An 18,420-nucleotide genomic window follows, 5' to 3' on the forward strand; every position below is an offset into this window, starting at 1 on the left:
TCAAATAACAACATCCGCATGTGCTGCCTCATGGTTATTTCGCTCAGCTCAAGCTACGTTATGAGAGAAAAGCACTCAATGTCCACTTTGGAATCTGGAGAGTAGTGCATTTAATATGACAGTGATTTGAAAATCAAGACTTTTACAGATTTAAAGCCAAATGTCATGATGTCTGAGTTATCGTCACAAAACCCATGTCGATGTGTTTTTAGGGGAAAATACTGCTTGTTCAGTGTCAACATTTTTCGAAGTGCTGAAAGTGCTATGGTTTTGTATTGGAAACAGTAAGGGTGATTGGTGGGTGCACAAAGAACAGGACCGGGCACTGGAATGTTTAGTTACATTTGGGCAATACTGATATATTTTTATCTTACGTTGATGCTCCTGGAACTGTGAATTTCCTGTGCGCATTAATAAAGTATCTATCTAATCTAATCTAGGGAACAATTTTGGTTCAAATTACACATAAATAAATCCTAGTGCTGTGGCTCCTGAGATGGAAAATCATATGGTTCATGATTTTAGTTCAGACTGAAATATCTCAACAAATACAGGGTGGTGACTTTGTTAATCCCCTGACCTTTCTTCTAGCACGACCACAGGGTTAACATTTGTGGTTTTGCGTGAAATGTCTTGACATTGGATGGATTGCTATTAAATGTGGTTCAGATATTCGTGTCCCTCTCAGGATGAAATGTAACAACTGTGCTGATCCTCTGACTTTTCATCTGGCTCCATTATTAGCTTAAAATTTCAGGTTTTCCAAAACAATAGGTTTATACAAACCTAATGTCATTCTCATCAGCTTCAGTTGTACTTTGTGATCAGTGCTAATTAAGCACTAATTGTTAGCATTTAGCTCAAAGCACTGCCGTTCACAAGTACAGTGCACAGCGAACTACCATGAGTGTAATGCTCCTACTCTTGTTCACTATCAACAAAGACAAGGACCTTTCCCTATCTTAACTAAACCATATGTTGAACCATACCCTCATTAAAAAGTTTCCTAATTGATTAAAAAAATGTAGTTCAGGCAGCATCACATTTCTCTGTAGAAGTGTAATTTGTAGGGGGACAACACCACAGTATATTCATATAGGATACATAAATTGAACAACTGTTGAATATCACATCAGGGATATGAGCCTTCCCCTCAGTTGTTAAAGTGGCCAGCCCTTGGTTAATCTGCAGGGAGGCTTCTCTGCTGTTGTGGATAGGGCAATCAGGATAATTGATAAGTGGCTGCTTGTGAAGGAAACCTCCATAATTAAATCGAAACTCTTAAGCTCTTTCTCCGGAGAACTCTATGGCTGTGGTGCTGCTGGTCTCCATGGCAACTGCAAGATGCTGGCTCTGAATTTGCAGAGGAGATGCAGAGTTGGATGTTTAATTTTCTGATAGTGGTGGATAGCACACTCGGGGACACAGAGCAGCCTTGGGCCATCTCTTGTGTGTTTATCTGAGCACCAGTGGAAATGCACTTTGCAATCCAATGTCATGACGGACTATTCTGAAGCACTCTCCACTTTAAAATTGAATCATGGTCATGCAAGATGGATTATACCATTATGAGCCCCATAATTTTCAAGAAAATATTATGCTACTCCATTTATTCTTGTTTCCAGGAAACCAAAACACAGGCTTTTCAGCAAAAGAGCTCATGCAATTTTCTCTCAGCTTTATTTATTTTATTGATTTTTGCCAACAATCTGCATCAGAAATGTTTTCTACAACAGACGCACAAGAAGAAGCTAAGAAGTAATGTGTTAACACTGCAAAAGTACGAGTATAGTGTCAAGTATTAACAGCGCATTTGCCCTACACACTGTACTGCAGTCAGTAGTTATACAACAAATTAGCATCTTACACAAATGTAGTTATTTATATTCACATAGGCTTTTTAGTATTCAGATGAAAGTGTAAAGCAACTGTATATCAAATAGAAACAAATGACAAAAAGACCATATTTATGCAAGGTAAATTACAAAGCTACAAAAACAAGCATATGAGAGCTGAACAAAGGAGACAGATTAAAGGAGCAATCAGTAATATAAACTCTTGAGTAACATTGATTGTAATCAGTAGGAATTCTGAACACCAGCCTCAGCTCTTTCCTTTCCTCCTATCTCTGCCACACACCTTATTATTACACTGTTTTACACAGTGTAACTAAATAACCAAATTCACTGAATAAGATACAATTAATCAATGGAAGATGACCACTGCCTTAAAATGGTTTGGTACTATGGAGAATCACGGCAAAGAATGTGAGAAAAAGGTACCTTTTTTTTTAATCAAAAACAAAGCCTTTACATCTCAGCACCACATCCCTTTGAACATCAATTTACAGAACAGTTTATGTACAATAACGCTCAGTGCCACTGCATAAAGTAGTGTGCCCTTTATAGAGTGGTAGATGTAGCAATTAATGCTTTTTAATTATAAATATAAAAAATAAGGTTAGTGATCAGATACCTCCAGGTTTCTTCACTTGTGAAATATTTTCTTTTAGATATTGTGTTGCTAGTTAAAGGACCTTTAAGACCTGCATAGAAAACAGCTCAGGTGAAGATTTTTGTGACTGAGGTGACTTTGCTGTAGAGTGTAACTATTGCAGTTAATTACAAAGAGAATTTGAGTAACTGTTTTTGATTGAGTGCTGCCTGCTTCATGAATGTCATTTATTTTGTCATTTTGTTCCAGTGTGTGAAACCGTGATGTAGAGCTGCCTGGGAATATGTGTTTTGAGGGGAATACTTTGGGAAACACTTACAGCTCACATTACAGCTTATTTGGTTGCTGTTTGCTCCGTATTTCATGATAGCGAAGGTCAGAGGGCATGAAGGCTCCAGGAGGTGGGGTTTATTATTATTGTTTATTATTATTGAACTTCCTTGGAATGTGTGGAACAGACTGCTTGAAATATCTGCAGTCATTAAACCAGTATTAGATATCCATCACTGATGAGAGACACTTGAGTACCCTTACTGCTTTGTTATTGTCACTTTGTTTGGCAGCCTGGGAAAATATTACTGATTGCTTCTTTTGAGTTCAACCACGAAGAGAAATTTCCAGCAACGACAACATGTTTTATGAAACTAATTGTATCCAACAACTGAAACAATTTCTTAAAGAATGACAACATATCAACAGTGAGTACTTTCAATAATCAACAAAGGTATCAACAATAAAGCAAATTCTGCTTTTACAGTGTGATGAAAATTACATTTTTAATTAGTCGCCCCCATGTGATAATTAAACAAAAATCCATACACACCAACCCACACACTTTGATCAAATGAATGCACATGGTTTATTACTTATTTTTAATCCATCAGTTTATTTGAAGAAATTACCTTTTGATGATTTCCCAAATTATAATAACCTATGATTTTTTTTTTCTGAAAAACTAATTCTATACATTCTGCCCTTATATAATTTGATTGTGCAAAAATAATGAGAGATATTCTGCACACCTGACAGATACAGCACTTGGTCAAAGCTAAGTAGAGAGCGGGTATGTACAGTACAGCACACTTTAAATCACCACTGTCATTGTAAGAAAATATTCAGGCGTGTGTCACACTGCAAAAAATTTCAATTTCCTACTGCACACAGAGAAGTCAATATTTATTGTCTCTGTCCCTGTCTCTGTGGGTCTCAGTCAGCCCACAAGCAAATTGCTGAATCTGTAAACAGAGCAGAAATCCATTTCCAAGCATTTTACTGTTGTCTTTCCTCACCTTATTTCTTTTTCCCTTTTCTTTCTGTCTCATCTGAGCCACATAAGCCAAAAGCACTGTGGTGAAATACTGAAATCAACAGTGTAGAGAAAGCACACAAAATTACAGGTACACCTTATAGTCATTGTAACTGTGGCTGAAGCCAAATGTAATAAATAAAAAGCCGTACATTATCTACAAATTCACATTCATTAACTTTTCCCATTTTATTGTTCTTCTTAGATTTATATTCCACGTGGATGTGTTTATCTGTTCCACCTTTCTTAGAATGTCAATGTTACATTCAGACATTAATCAGAACTGTGATAAATTTTGACATGTTTACATGTCGACGCATATTTAACCTTGAAACAGTTCCGCATTGGAACAAGTCAGTTCAACTCTGCATTATTTCTGCTCACATACCTCATCTGGTATGCAAAGTTGAAATGGTCATTAACTTCTCAGCACCCACTGATTGATGTATTCAATTTGATTGGTGTCAAGATCTGTTGGAGTAAATAAATTACCCAGAATAATTTACCGCTCTTGCTAATACCACTCAGTATGTCTTAAATGTGCTACAGATATTCAACGTGACAGATGACAGACTTTTTACCCACTTAAAATTCAGATCAATAATCTCCTTGAAGCAGTTTGTTTGTTGACTTCAGGACAGGCATCTTTATCTACACTGTGACGGAGCTGCTCTCAGTCCACGCTGAGGCATGTTCTTTGACTTTATATTTGTTTTAAACAATACCAATGAGGTGAGTGAAGTGTTGCGGCTGCCAACAGGGCTCCTCAGTGGCAGGTTTATCATTCTGCAGTGATTCTGCTCTGAGGCTCTCTGTGAGCTTGACACCTCCTATATGAAAGTCAAGTAGGTGAACAGAAAAGAAGTCCATAGAAATCCAAGCATCAGTAGTTTGATGCTATTGTGGATGTTTCCATCTGAGCACAAAACCCGATAAAGTAGGCTTGATTATGATTTCATGCCTTTTCTGTCATCCATGGAACACACAGCCCCAGATGTCTCTCTAACACAGTTATTGGTGGCAGACCTTTACATCAGTCTGAAGAGAAAAACCAAAAGGCAAGAGTCTTTTTGCTGTAAAGAATAAATAAATAAATAATTTAAAAAGTTGGCTGAATCACACAGAATACCAAACAAGATTTCCCCACCTCTCCATGTAGAGAGTGGGTGACCTTGTTGTGCAACAAACTATGCTATCATCCATCATCCAGCTGTCGGTGGGTATCAATGGTATGATTCTGCTCTGTAAGGCTCATCTGCTTTGTGCTGATTTTAAACATACAGATGAAATTGTTTTCAAGCTGCATGCTGCATTTTCTCCTTAAAAATACTCCATCACCAAAATTTCATTTGTTTCTTGAATGTATGGGCAAGTGTTCTTTTAAAGAAAAGTTTGACTTGAAAAGGCCATTGTTTCATACTTGACGTTGCATGTTATTCATCCTGACAGAGACCGTCTGTTTCATTACAATGCTCTCTGATGGGCTGTGTCTGAACGAAGCATTCTTTGCTTGACAAGACAGAAACCTGCAGGTGTTTTCTTTGTCCTTTTTGCATCATCAAAAAGTCCTATACTCTTGCACTCTGACCCTTTAGGCAGACAAATCACGAACTGGGGATTTTCTGTTTTGTAAACCTTGTTTTATCAATTTACTCTTTGGGCTGCCACTTTCATCTATTGTCATTGCCTTTGTAAGGCATCACATTTCCAATGTGAAAAAAGACTCCACTTTGTTATCAGAACTTTAATAGAAGAAGTAAGATCAGAGTGAAACTTATTTTCTATTCCTTTGAATTTCCAGTATGTCAGCCAAACTGGAGAGAATAAGTGGCATAACTGTAGATTTAGACTAGCTTTTCTTTTAAAGATACCTTAAAACTCTGTTGTGGAGATCTGAGTGACCTCTGATTGCAGATCTTGTTGGATCCTCCTCGAGCGAGAGCTGTGGGGGACCCAGTCCATGCCTAGTCATGCCGGCTTCTTCCCTGCTTCTGATGGAGCGCAGACGGACACAGGCTCCCTGGTGGTGTTGCGGCCTCTGGTCAGACTATTCTGCTCCACGTTGGTCCGACAGGGGAGGCAGAAATCTCTGAAGCATCGCTTAAAATTTTCATCCAAAAATGCATAGAGGACAGGGTTGAGGCTGCTGTTGGTGTAGCCCAAGGCAATGCACAGGTGCCAGCTGGCTATCACAAAGGGGTTTCTGGTATCAATCTCCACCATGGTCTTCACAATGATGAAGATGTGAATGGGGGTCCAGCAGATGATGAAGGCAGCCACCACCACCAGTACCATGCGGGTGATGCGGCGCATGTTGCGGTCTTTCTCCTTGGAGCCTGAGAGCAGACGAACGCTCCTAAGACGAAGGATCATCAGGCCATAGCATATGGTGATGACCATTACAGGGACCACAAAAGCAAAGATGAAGACACAGATCTTCGTCACTGTGTCCCAGTACCAGTCAGGGTCAGGAAACTTCAGCATACACATGGTTTTACCTGGAAAAAGAGGGTAAGTAGTGTTAGACAGAATTAGCTAATATAGGGCTTTGGTACCAAGAAAGGTTTAGATACAGGTTTATAGGCTTGATATTTTTCAATTTCCAAGGCCAGCATTTTCAAAATAACTTATTTCTACAAAATGGTACGCTTAATGTAACAAAACTATGGCTATTGTACATGGTTAAGGCTGTGCAATTATAGAAAGTAATTAGTTTGTACAATATGTCTTTTCAGTCTCTCCTGGAATCCATCATAGTATGGCACTCAACTGTTCAAACAAAGAGTGAGAGTGAGCAAATAGTTGTGTAAGAATGAAAAAAGGGCTTAAGGGATTAATTCAAACACCACTAACTTTCCAATCTTGGCACACCCAAGCAATCGCTGTGTAGGGATGGTGTGAATGCCATGTTGTCGGTTTCTGAAACTTAATCAAGTCCCCAAACTCCATTGTCAATAAGGTTTGGGAGCAGGGGGTTTCCTAAGCTGCCTGACCTTTTTGACAAGCACTTTTATTGGCGTCTCCTGACCCCTTTGAGGACAATTAAGCCACTGGTTAAGGTTAGGAAGAGATCATGCTTACGTCTAAAAAGAAAATGAACACTTGTTCCGAGTCTGTGGGGCGCAAACTCTGATTTAGAGATGACAGTTGACTGTACTACACGTCCATCCACCAAATTGACTCATCCTTATCCCCTGTTCACATAGACAATCTCAAAGTAACAAACTTGCAGTTATGGTAACTGTTAAGCACATGATTTGCATACTCAGCTCCTAGTGAACAGTTATTTCTCCTGCTGCAACTACACTGGTACACAACAAAGTGGTTTCCTCATCAAGTCGTAATCCCTTTCAAGTACATTTACATGGTGAGGTTGAAGTAGAAAGGAAATATGCTCCTGTTTCTTGTCAGGAACAAAACAAGAATGGATTGTCTCTAAGTTGTCCCTCCCACATTTCTGGCACCATAACTTCTCCAGGTCGTGCATAGTAAGGAGTTCCTGGATGTTATTTGGAGGTTCCATTCACTATAAATCACAGCCTGTCAGATCTCTAGTGCTCATATGTGTGAACTGGTAGTTACTTCACACTTTGCTACATAAAGGGCACGCTGCTTCCAGCACTGGCACTAGATGTAAATCGTGTGATTTGTCTGCAATGAACCCATGGATCCACAGTGGATCATTTGACGGTCATGGATAGAACTGGATTCATAATAACCATTACTTTTGCTTTTCTTTTATGTGTCATGGAAGCTCTTATAAACGTCTTAAGGATCTTTTCCAGTGTTAATTATGTTTGTTCTCCAGCACTTTGGGTGAGCCATTCAGATTCAACTCATACCCTTGTATGGAAGATCGTTTAACTGTTGTACCAAATGTTAAGTTGTTTAATAAAAATGACCACCAAATGAACAAAACAATGGAAGAAAAGTCTCACCATTATCTGCCACTTTGGTCACAGCCATGATCATAATTGGCACCCCAATCGCTGAGGAGAGCACCCAGATGAGCACGTTGATCAGCTTAGCTTTGACTGGCGTCCGAAACTCCAGTGCTCTGACCGGGTGGCACACGGCAATGTAGCGGTCCACGCTCATCATGGTGAGGGTGAAGATGCTTGTGAACATGTTGTAGTAATCAATGGCAATAATAAGCTTGCACAGGACTTCCCCAAATGGCCAGGTGTTCATGAGGTATTTGGCACTCTGGAAAGGGAGAGTGCTGGTTGCCAAGGCATCGGCAAGAGCCAAGTTGAAGATGTAGATGTTTGTGGCCGTCTTCATCTTGGTGTATCTGGTTGCGATCACAGAGCAGAGAAAAGGGTTTGCAATAAGCAGCAGCAGTAATGAGAGCAGCTGGGCATGGAAGTCTCTGATATGGGATATGGGGATTAGAAAGTGATACTCACTGTGCAGTGTTTTATGGCTTAGATGAAAAGTTAATTTCCTCATACTATAGATGTGCAGTGAAGAGATGTGAACAATTAATGCTAATTCCTTACAGCTTAGATATATTTTTTTAAATGAGTGATTTGAGATAATGGTTACAATTGCCTTCTTGGCCTCTGATCAAGCGGTAGGAAAGCACCAGAGAGCTGTGAAAAAAAAAAAAACTACTGCCATTGAATTGAGGTTCATATATATTGTATGTGCTGGATTCTGCTTTTAGCCTGGGACTATGCATTTTTTCTTTGTGGGTGTGAGATGAAGATATTTTTCTCTGACATATTGGCAGAAAAAAATTATGGTATTCAGCTCATTTTATGTAGTACATTTTCAGCTTATTGGGGTCAAAAATTCTCCTCTGGGCTATACAGGCTTATTTTCATACAGGCATCTCTCATGAGAAACCTTGCAAGCTATATTCATACTGTATGCACACGTAAATCTCGTCTTAGTTTTCTAGGAGATAAATCATTACAACCAAATACAATCCAACTCACATGCACTGCAGACCGCCCATAGGAATAAATGGAAAGCAATAGGGACCAGGAGGTACAAAATTTCATTAAGATAATACATATTACAATGAATATATTGAATATATAATGCTGAAAGAATTTGCTGTATAATATGGATAATAGATTGCACAATGACAACATGTATCTGACATTTTAATGGGAAAAATAGAAAAAATAACAAGTTCATATTAGCGGGTCAATCTTTATCGTTTTGTTCCATCAGAATACACCCCACCCCAATGTCTAAATGGATATTTGTATTGATTTTTCTCCTAGTCATTTTTCACAGGGGCTGTATAGGCAATAAGTTATAGGTTGTGAAGGTAATGTGTGTATGTGTGTGTGTGTGTGTGTGTGTAGGTGTGTGTGTGGGGGGGGTTGCATTTTTGCAGCAAAGGGTTTCAGTTGGAACTAAACCCAACACACATGCACAACACAGGCTCCACTGAGTCACAAGTAATCATTAAACTGATTAAAGATTTAGTATGTGTACGCAATAAAGGAAACCTGGTTTGTGTGGTTTCTGTTAAATAAGCACCATGTCTTAAACTCCAACTATCTGCTCCAACTGGGACAGTTGTAAAAGTAAATTATCCAACAAATGACTACATCAAGGAATGATCAATAGGAAGAGGCATGTTCTATTGACACTGAGCATAGATGGGTAAATCCATTTACATGCATCTCTGATGACCAACCAGTTTGTTTTACCACGTCACACCTTCACTGTTCATCCTGTGCAGTGATAAAAGCCCATTTCTCTTTTATCTTGTGAAAATTCAAACCACAGGATTTGGACTTCATTTCAGGAGCAGGGGCTGTTCAGGGCAGGCAAAGACACAGTAATGAGCACATTTTTGGCTTTGGGCAGTGGAGTTGTGGATATGCCAGAAATGTAATTTTCTCCACCATACCTTCATGGTTGAATTCCGTTCAGGACTCAACCAAGTATCCATTAAGTCACCCATGTTCTGTTTTGCGCCCTGACAGTTTTCAGATAGAATCTACACCTGTTCCTTATATCCCTATTAGCACTCTTCGATAATGACTCAGCTTTCTTCGGTAATTTGTGCTTAACCCTGCTGTCACGGTCTCCTGCCAGTGTCCTGTTAGCTAGCTTTTTTTCTGAATTCCAGAAGATGCGGCAAAAGAAAATGCTAATTATATTATACAGCATTTTCATGCACCACTGTTTATCTGAATGGGAGTTGTGGGCATAAACAGCTGGTGGTGCTAATTCTCCAGTTCTGATGCTATTAAATCATTGAATAGGAAGAGGAAGCAATTAGGTGGTATAATTAAAACACCAGTCAAACCTTAAACAATGACTACATGATGGAAATATGGCAGCTCTGTTTCATGTATTCATCTGAGGAAGATTACAGTCCTCTCATTTCTTCATTGATCTGATTGTTTCAGTGGCGATGGTTTCTGTTTTTCTGTCTCTTCAGTGACATTTAAGTCACATGCTCCATGTAGGTGTGGGCTAAATAAGTTTCCATTGCACTTTGTTACACCAACTTTCCATGTCAGCCACTCCTGAAAACTCTTGTGATATTTTGAAAATGCACATAAAAACAAGTGGATGGAAACACACTTTGTGAGGTGCTGCAAAATGACCATTTTATGGAAAACCTTCACACCAAATTCAATTCATAACAGTTTGAGTGCCTCATTCACTTCAATAGATTGATGGTGTGACCTTGTGAGGCTTAGACACATTGTGGATTTTCAGGACTCTCTCTGCTTATACGACTGAGTCCTCCATTCTGTTTTCCTGTTCGGAAACTGTTTAGTTTATACATAAGGTCAGTATCTAAGATCCCCAAGACTTGAATTGTTAATCTAATCAGATGACACTTTCCAGAGTTGGTGCATTGATAATATATTAGTGACTAAACCATGTGGGCTGATAAAAATTTTGTTTGATATAATAAATCAGTTTGATGCGAAGGCTTCGCTGAATCAGAAAATGTAATTAGAATATCTGCTGTCAAAGAGTCCCATCAGTTATTCCATTATTCACTGTCAGCTCCAGCATTAGTCTCTGACATACTCAGTACTGTGTGTGTCTCTTCTGCTCAGCTGAGGGAGAGTCATTCTTTTTTAATCTTATAGGTACAGACCTATTTGTGAATGAATGTGATCACCAAATTTTAATAAAATAAATGAAAATATGTTTACAATGTACCTATGGCCATCAGATAAATGATATCCTCAGGAAGTGTAAAGCACACTGAATGATATCAGTGTGTTTCATGTTTGCGAGTTATGCCTCTGCCTTCAGTTTTCCCATGCCTCCCTGGGGAGGCTTGTAGGTCTAATGTCCTGTCAGTGGGGAGTTGCAACATAGCTCCATGACGCCTCATCTCTGTGAAATTCAGCCTTGTTTTTATTTTTATTTATTTTTTTCATTTTTCAGTGAAACAGCGAAGTCATCAGCAGATGGCTGGTTGTGAACATTCCCTTCAATGTTTGATCATCCTAATCCGATGCCTGTAGTTGGTTCCACATACAGTAAATGACAGCAGTGAGCTTTTGATAGTTACATAAGGGCTGTAGCAGGCATAATATTAATGTGATGCTTTGTACCCTTGGAAAACACATTAAAAAAACACCTTGCTAGAGAAAAGAGAGGCTTGTATGTAAAATGGCATCAGTCAGAGATAGGAAAAAGATCAGGATGGAGTTCTGGATCACAGCCATGTTATGAGGAAAATCAGACCTCTTTTATAGTCTAATTCTGTGAACAAAAATGCTCTGTTTAGTTTTGTATCTCAATCTCTGTTTGAGGTCTTTGATTCATAACCTAAAGCTTAGCTTAGCTTTTGACGTGGGGAGAGGATTATGTCAGAGTCACTTTCATAACTGAAATGTGAGAAACTGCTATTCCTTCTGCCTAATCCAAGCTGAAAAGACAGGCCCGGACACAGTGTATCCCACTATGCAGCAAAACGATCACTTCCTCGCTCCTTGAGTGGCCCTCAAAAGCCCAAAACCAGCAAATGACAAAGGGCTCCCTGGCCTTAATCTCTTAACAAACAGTGATGTACAGCCTTCACTGGTGGAGGAAAGTATTGACCATCCTGACCTCTGGTCTCTGTAGAGTAAGAATGTGTGAACGATTTCTGCCTGTTGAGTGTCATTGATCAGAATCCATTGGTACTGGTTTATCATTCAGCTTGCAATTCAAAATCAAAAATCAAAAGCTGCCACCTCGGCACAATGTACTGGTGCACTATATAGCAAAGCTATGGGGTACTGAAACTGACAAAAGACAGCAAAAAGAAGGTATCAGATGGGTCAACATATTGCTATATGTCAGTAAATAATAGGTAAGCCAAGGTACAGTATGCCAGAGTTTACAGAACAGCCTTATTTAAATTTTCAAAGGCATTAACAGGAGCTGGAGCTGAGGAACACCACCAACACCCATCTCTGCAGGAACTGTTTCACTCTGGTTAGTTTAAAAAATTTTCATCAGAGACAATGGGAATTCACTGATAATAGGATGAATAAGGCTGAATCGAACCAGGATGCTAGCAGGGTGCTAAGGATGCTAACTGTCACTGTGCTGCACCGAGTGGGCGTGGTTTCAGCGTCTGCAGCAGACGCCCCCTGTGTCTCAGAGCAGAGAGGGTTCCTTATTTTTTCATGATTTCGAAACCTAATTTTATATATTTGCTGTTTTTTTTTTAACCTATTATTCAAATGTAGCTGAGTGGTTAGTCGCATATTTTTCCGTGGTGTGACTAACTCTGAATGCCATTAGTATCACTGCTTCACATGGACTTTAGCTGGCTAAAACTAATTCATAGTTTTCAAAGATTCTGTCAGTCAGCAAGCAACTTTGATAAGTATGTGCCAAAAAGGGAATCTTAAAAACAAAATGAGTGCATCAAAGAGGGTAAACATAAGTAAGTATTATTTTATTTTATTATTTTTACATTTTATCAAATGACTGGATATGTAAGTGTTCAGGAATGTATTCAGTCATATCTTTTGACTCTTCTGATAACCTTTTACTGTCTTTTGTCAGTTTCAGTGCTCTCTATAGATTCACATTCAGCTAGAAAGGAATTTGAATTTGTCAAGTCAAGCTCGACTCCAGGGCCTATAGACACACTGCTCACATACACTGATATAAATGCTGCTGGGTGAGATAGAAGACAAGCAGTCAAGACACAGTGGCTATGTTGACTCAGCCCAGGAAATAAACAGACAAGATGAACTGCTCACACACACACACACAGTCAAGCTCCTACTGGCACCAAACAACAATATTTTCAGCCAAATTTCCACTCCCAGTCCCTACAGAAGCTTTTATGACTCATACTTTATCTTTATCTTTTGTCTTTGCCAATATATTACCCTACCAGAATACCAATGCACAGGGTGGGAATGCTGTCCAAGGTTTGCTTTCTTAATAGAAGTAATAATCCACAAGCAGCAGCTCATATATGAATCCACTCTCACACAAACTAAACCAGCTTTCCACTAACTGCACACCAAACTGATTTCAAATGGAGGCCACTTGACAATAAATTGCCTGAGCACTGAGCCAGTTCTTATCTAACAGGTGTGGCATCAGGACTGGGGAGCAAGGGAGAGGATTGCTGAGAGATAAGTGGTGCCTTGAGCTGCTGACCTATCCTGTGTAACAGAGTAGACCATCTCTAGAGGGGTCAGTGTCAGGCTCTCCATCGGCAATCAGACCGAAGGCTCTCTATACCACAGCAGCCCAATGTCCAATTCACACTGACGTGAGCATCCATGCAGACTCTGCTATAAATGGGGTTTGTGCGTGTTTGAGTGTCTCTAACCAAGAATCTAAGTGGAGGGAAATATCCAAAATTTATGACCTCTTCCTTATTTATAAGCTGCCTGACGTAACAAGGAAACATTTCAAAGAAGGATGCTTTCAAATGAGATTTTGGTTTAAATCAAAGTTACTGCTAAAATAATGAGTTGAAAATGTATCAATTTTGGTATCTGATTAATCTTTTCAGTCATTTATTATACAAAATACCAAACATCCTCCTGTTCCAGCTTCTAAAATGTGGTGATTTGATGCTTTTCATTGTAAATTGAATATTTTGGGGGATTTTGGTTGTTAGACAAAACAAGCAAATTAAAGCTTGTTTTGTCTGTAAACCTTCGGCTTTAAAGAACAGTTGAATCAATTGATGATGAATAATCATTGTTTGCGTCATTTGTCATAATTCTTTGTATCAAACTAGAGCTGTAACTTATTCTCTTTATTGTGTAACTGGTGATTCTTTTCTTTCTTTCCTTTATTATAGTGAAAAATGGCCATTGCTATTCCCTAAAACCCAAGGAGACATCTTGAAATTGTTTTGTTTGATGAACAATTCCAAAGATAATCACTTTGCTGTCACTTGAGATTAGGGAAAACAAGTTTGGAGCTGAAATTGGGGAATGTTTGGCATTTTTGCTTTAACAGTGATGACTGGGGTGTCCTTGTCACCATCCGGGGGTTGACATGCTGACAACTGCAACATCCATGTCTGACCTGTGTTTCACGTCATTTGCCATCTCTCCATCCCCTCATTCATGTATTCTAATAGATACGATTAAATTTGATTGCTACCTTTCCAATGCAGCATTTGAGGTGCGTACCCCCCATAGGGGATTCACAGGAAATGTATTTGAGGTGATGCAGAAGATAACACTGGATTATGAGCTCAAACATTGTTGGCTGACTTGTTCAGACATTTGTAATACACAGACGTGATGCAACAAATCCTGTCAGTCCACCATTTGTTTGTCTGCACTATAAACACCAGTACTCTTCTTCTGCTACACTGCTGACACTGTAGCTGGTTTACTTCCCCTAGTGATCAATGCACAGGTCATTTTGAATGCTAAGGTGACCTTGGAAACAGTAATTGGCTCAAAAAAAAAAAAAAAAAAAAGCTTTTTCAGGAGCTTTTAACCACATCTCACTGTCCTGCTCAGCAGATGGAGTTTGCTTTTCATTGCTCAGCTGCCACAACATGACCCAAGTTTCACACTTATAACCGGTGATAACAGGTCCCTCCACTGAGAAAGACCCTGAGATGTGACTGAAAGCACTAAGAAAAAAAGCTAGAAGGCGAACCTTGAGTTTAATGTTTTGTCAGACATGTCACTTTGAATGGGCATGCTGGGACTTGGCTACTGATATATGATTGGCTGGTAGGTGTAGATTAACTTTGAGAAGCCAGATGGTGTCACCGGACACCTCTGAACAACAACTGAAAATAAAATATAAATAAATGATAAATAGCTAATGTTATTTTAATATAATTTCTGCTAAAGATTTAAAATTATATCATGTAGCAGAATGTAGCACCATTCTCCATTCTTCAGACTGTATATGTAAATTAATGACTGATATGTTAGTTTGATTACACAGGGCATTTTGTTATGGGGATGCCCCTCCATGTTTATGGGTTCCAAGGCTGTAATGGAGACCTACTACCACTTGCAACCACAGTGTCACTAGAACAGCCTCCACTGAAATCTTAAGGACTAAAACTTTAAGTGATTAAAGTGTTGATATCTCTTCACTTCAGATATCAAAATTTATTGCTACCATGAGGGTAGTGCAGGGTAAATCCACCTAGGCCATTTTTGTTTAGATTTTTTTCTCAATTTTTTTACAAAAACTAACTACAGGAAGATAAATGATTACCTTGTGCAGGTCAGTGTTTAATCCCCTTTTTCATTGTTGTTATTACATCACTATATCTGTGTCTAAGTTTGGGAGTCTCCTCAAAGCTCGCTCACTCCCTCCAGAGTTTACAGCTGTTCCACGGGAGATAATACAGTCTGACTAGGATGGTTAATGTGCTCAGCTTCCCTCTGCCTCGGTCTCTGAGGGGGTCTGGCATCAGTGATGAGTCCTCTCATTCTCACAAACACAAATGCCAGGCTCAATCGCTGCACACAATTTGATTCACTGCCTTCTCCGAGCGCTCATCCATCTCCTTTTTGTCTCTTTCTTACCTCCCTCTCTTCCTCTTTCTGTTTTGTCTTATGTGCTCTGTTTTGCCCATTATTTTCAGTCTAGCTCCTGAATGGAAATAATGGGCAGAGTTGTAAATATTTATGAATTTTTCTTGGTTCAATATCCAAAGATTGCTACTTGCAGAAAATGGCTTGCTGGTTGGGCTGAAAAACGACTACTACCCTTGGCTACTTTGCATCCGTCTAACTATTTATCCTCCTCTGCTCAAACTGGGGGATCTTAAATTAATTCAACCTGCTTGTTTAATTTGCCCGGCTTGGCTGGAGTAATTAATGCTTCAGGTGATACTGGGGGGAACACAAACACAGAATGTTTGAGATTAGTAGGTAATTACTATGATGAGTGAGGCAAGGGATCTGGGAACAACTGCTACAAAAGATATAAGCTGTTTTTTTTCCTAACAAGTGCACAGGTTAGGATGGAGAGGCCTCTGGGGAAATGGCAGGGTACGTGTACCTAGTGGCAAAGTGGGTGTAGGCTTTATTATATTGCTTTTAGAGCTGGAGGGGAAAAGCAAACTGTAACCTGAGCATAGCCAATTATACCTCCAACATATCCACTAATGGACAAAATCAGTTTACTCTTGAAAAAACTCTTTTAGTCATTATAGACCATGTTTTAAGAGTTTAATACCACTATCAATGCTTTCCATAAAGTGGGTTTATCCTCCACTTAATTCCTGTTTATAGGCCAATAAGGAGGCAAACACATAACATACACTGTGATTTACAGCAAGAGAGAGAGAGAGAGAGAGAGAGAGAGAGATAGACACCCAACAATCCCATCAAAGCCAGTGAAAAGGAGTGTACGTCTGATGTTCCACAGATCTAAATGAGCTAATGGAGACTCTGTTTGAGCTGGCCTCCCTGCCTGAGGTGCAGCTGAGTCAGACTGAATCGAGAAACTGCGTCTGAGACAAGAGGTTCGACCCCGCTCCGCTCCAAACCTCTTTGGCATAAAACTTGCACCATGTTGTTGCTCGATGCAGAAATAATGAAAGAACAATCTCGTGCATTATGCAAGGAACCTTAGATCTCTTGCTTGGGATGCACATAGACTTTGCACACAAATGCAGCCAGGAATGCAAACAGGGACACAACAGACACTCACATAGAGACTAACGTGTACAAAACCTGAAAAAGAGGGTTGATTAATTGATAAATGATGATTTTGTTTTATTTAGAATATTTCAAATATTCATTTGGAATAATGACAACATATGTATCTGTATGCATTTCATTCATTCACGCAGGTTTCTCCAGAAGACCATTTTTGAGAAAGGGGTTTTAGAAAATCTCTTTTCCTTCCCTTTATTCAACTGAAATAATTGTTTTCAGAGTGTGTTCAGTACTTTTATTAGAAGCAGGGAAAATAGAAAAAGCCAAAATTAAGAGTAAGGTTTTGGGTAAAAATGCGCTCAAAGTGTATTAAATTCGTGAGATCATCACTAAAACCTACTCAGTACTGAATTTCAGATGTCGGTCATGGGGTATTATAAGGTCTCAGTAGGACACAATGACAGCATCATGAGTGCATTGTGGGGGAATTGCACCTTAAATTTGGGCTCCGCTTCTCTTGTCAAGCCTCAATACATTTCTAACAGCAAGGGACTTACTCAACAAAATGACTGTAGTAAAATGAAATGACAGTGTTTACCTGACCACCCCGTACATGACGAGGATGTTGCCCAGAAGTCCCACCACGCAAATAACGGAGTACAGAGCCGTGATGGATATGGCTATGATTATACCCCCGGCGCTCCTCACCGGACTCTGCTGCTCGGTGTAGTTCTGCAGCAGTCTGTCCCCCTTCAAGCCGCTCTCCTCGTCCGGGAAGGTGACATTGAAGGGGATGACGGAGTAAAGGTCGGACAGAGAGAGCTGTGCTCCAGGGACCGTGTACGGCTCCATGCTGCGGCCGCTGCGGCGCTGTCCACTCTGTCCACGAAGAAGAAGAAGAAGAAAAAAAAAAAAACTTGCTCACACAATAATGTGGAGGAACTTAATAGTAAGGAAAGAGAAACCGGGTCCGACTGGAAGCAAGAAGTGGAACAAAGAGAGTGAAAGAGTTTCCAAACAGTGAGGAGAAGCAGAGAGGTCTCTGCGTAAAAGAGTTAAGGATGCTGCTCTGTTTTCTATCCAGATGGAGGAGGAGGAAGAGAGAGTGGCCCCTCAGCCGCGCTCAGCTGTGTATGTGCGTGTGCGCTCTGGCTGTGTGTACACGTCTTATACTCTCCTAAGATCCCCACCTCACAGCCCGGGCGCTCTCTTATACTTGTGCGTCAACGTCAGACCTGCGCATTGGTCCTGTCTTGGCCAGGTGATGGGTGCGCCGTGCCCGCGTCCACAGTGAGTTAATCCTCTAATTATCCTGTGTGTTTTTTTTATTTTTTTTATCTAGAGATAAAGAGAAGTCACACAGTTGGAAGAGTAACAAGTCAGACCAAAATCACAAGCATTTGGGCAGAAAAATACTTAATACCTATTTAAAACTTCAGTTGATGTGTCTGCTCACAGGCTGTGAAAATAATCGTCCCTGCTGCCAACAAACAAACACCGGAAAACATAATGAATATCTGACCTGCTTTATGCATTGAGGAAGATTACAGTCTCCTCATCACTCCAGTCAGATCTGATGTTTTGTCTGATGTTTCCATCCCTCCTGTG

The 18,420-nt window shown here is 39.8% G+C and overlaps 1 protein-coding gene across 1 annotated transcript; it reads right to left on the reverse strand.

The window, feature by feature from the left end:
* Positions 1–1,663: 1,663 nt before the first annotated feature.
* oprd1a (opioid receptor, delta 1a) lies at positions 1,664–17,994 on the reverse strand. Its single transcript, XM_018701296.2, has 3 exons — positions 17,411–17,994; positions 7,699–8,054; positions 1,664–6,258 (listed from the first exon to the last, which is right to left on the reverse strand). The coding sequence occupies exons 1-3, from the start codon at positions 17,662–17,664 to the stop codon at positions 5,729–5,731; spliced, it is 1,140 nt and encodes a 379-aa protein (XP_018556812.1). The 5' UTR covers positions 17,665–17,994; the 3' UTR covers positions 1,664–5,728.
* Between the last annotated feature and the right edge of the window lie 426 nt (positions 17,995–18,420).

This window comes from Lates calcarifer, linkage group LG3, assembly GCF_001640805.2.
Source record: "Lates calcarifer isolate ASB-BC8 linkage group LG3, TLL_Latcal_v3, whole genome shotgun sequence".
Classification (NCBI taxonomy): Eukaryota; Metazoa; Chordata; class Actinopteri; family Centropomidae; genus Lates; species Lates calcarifer.

Bases quoted from the DNA above. Each gene is read 5' to 3' on its own strand.
- oprd1a (XM_018701296.2), bottom strand. From the start codon at position 17,664: ATGGAGCCGTACACGGTCCCTGGAGCACAGCTCTCTCTGTCCGACCTT. The intron at 8,055-17,410 runs GTAAACACTGTC...GATCGCAACCAG, and splicing joins GTCATGTACGGGGTGGTCAG to ATACACCAAGATGAAGACGG. The intron at 6,259-7,698 runs GTGAGACTTTTC...CTCTTTTTCCAG, and splicing joins GACCAAAGTGGCAGATAATG to GTAAAACCATGTGTATGCTG.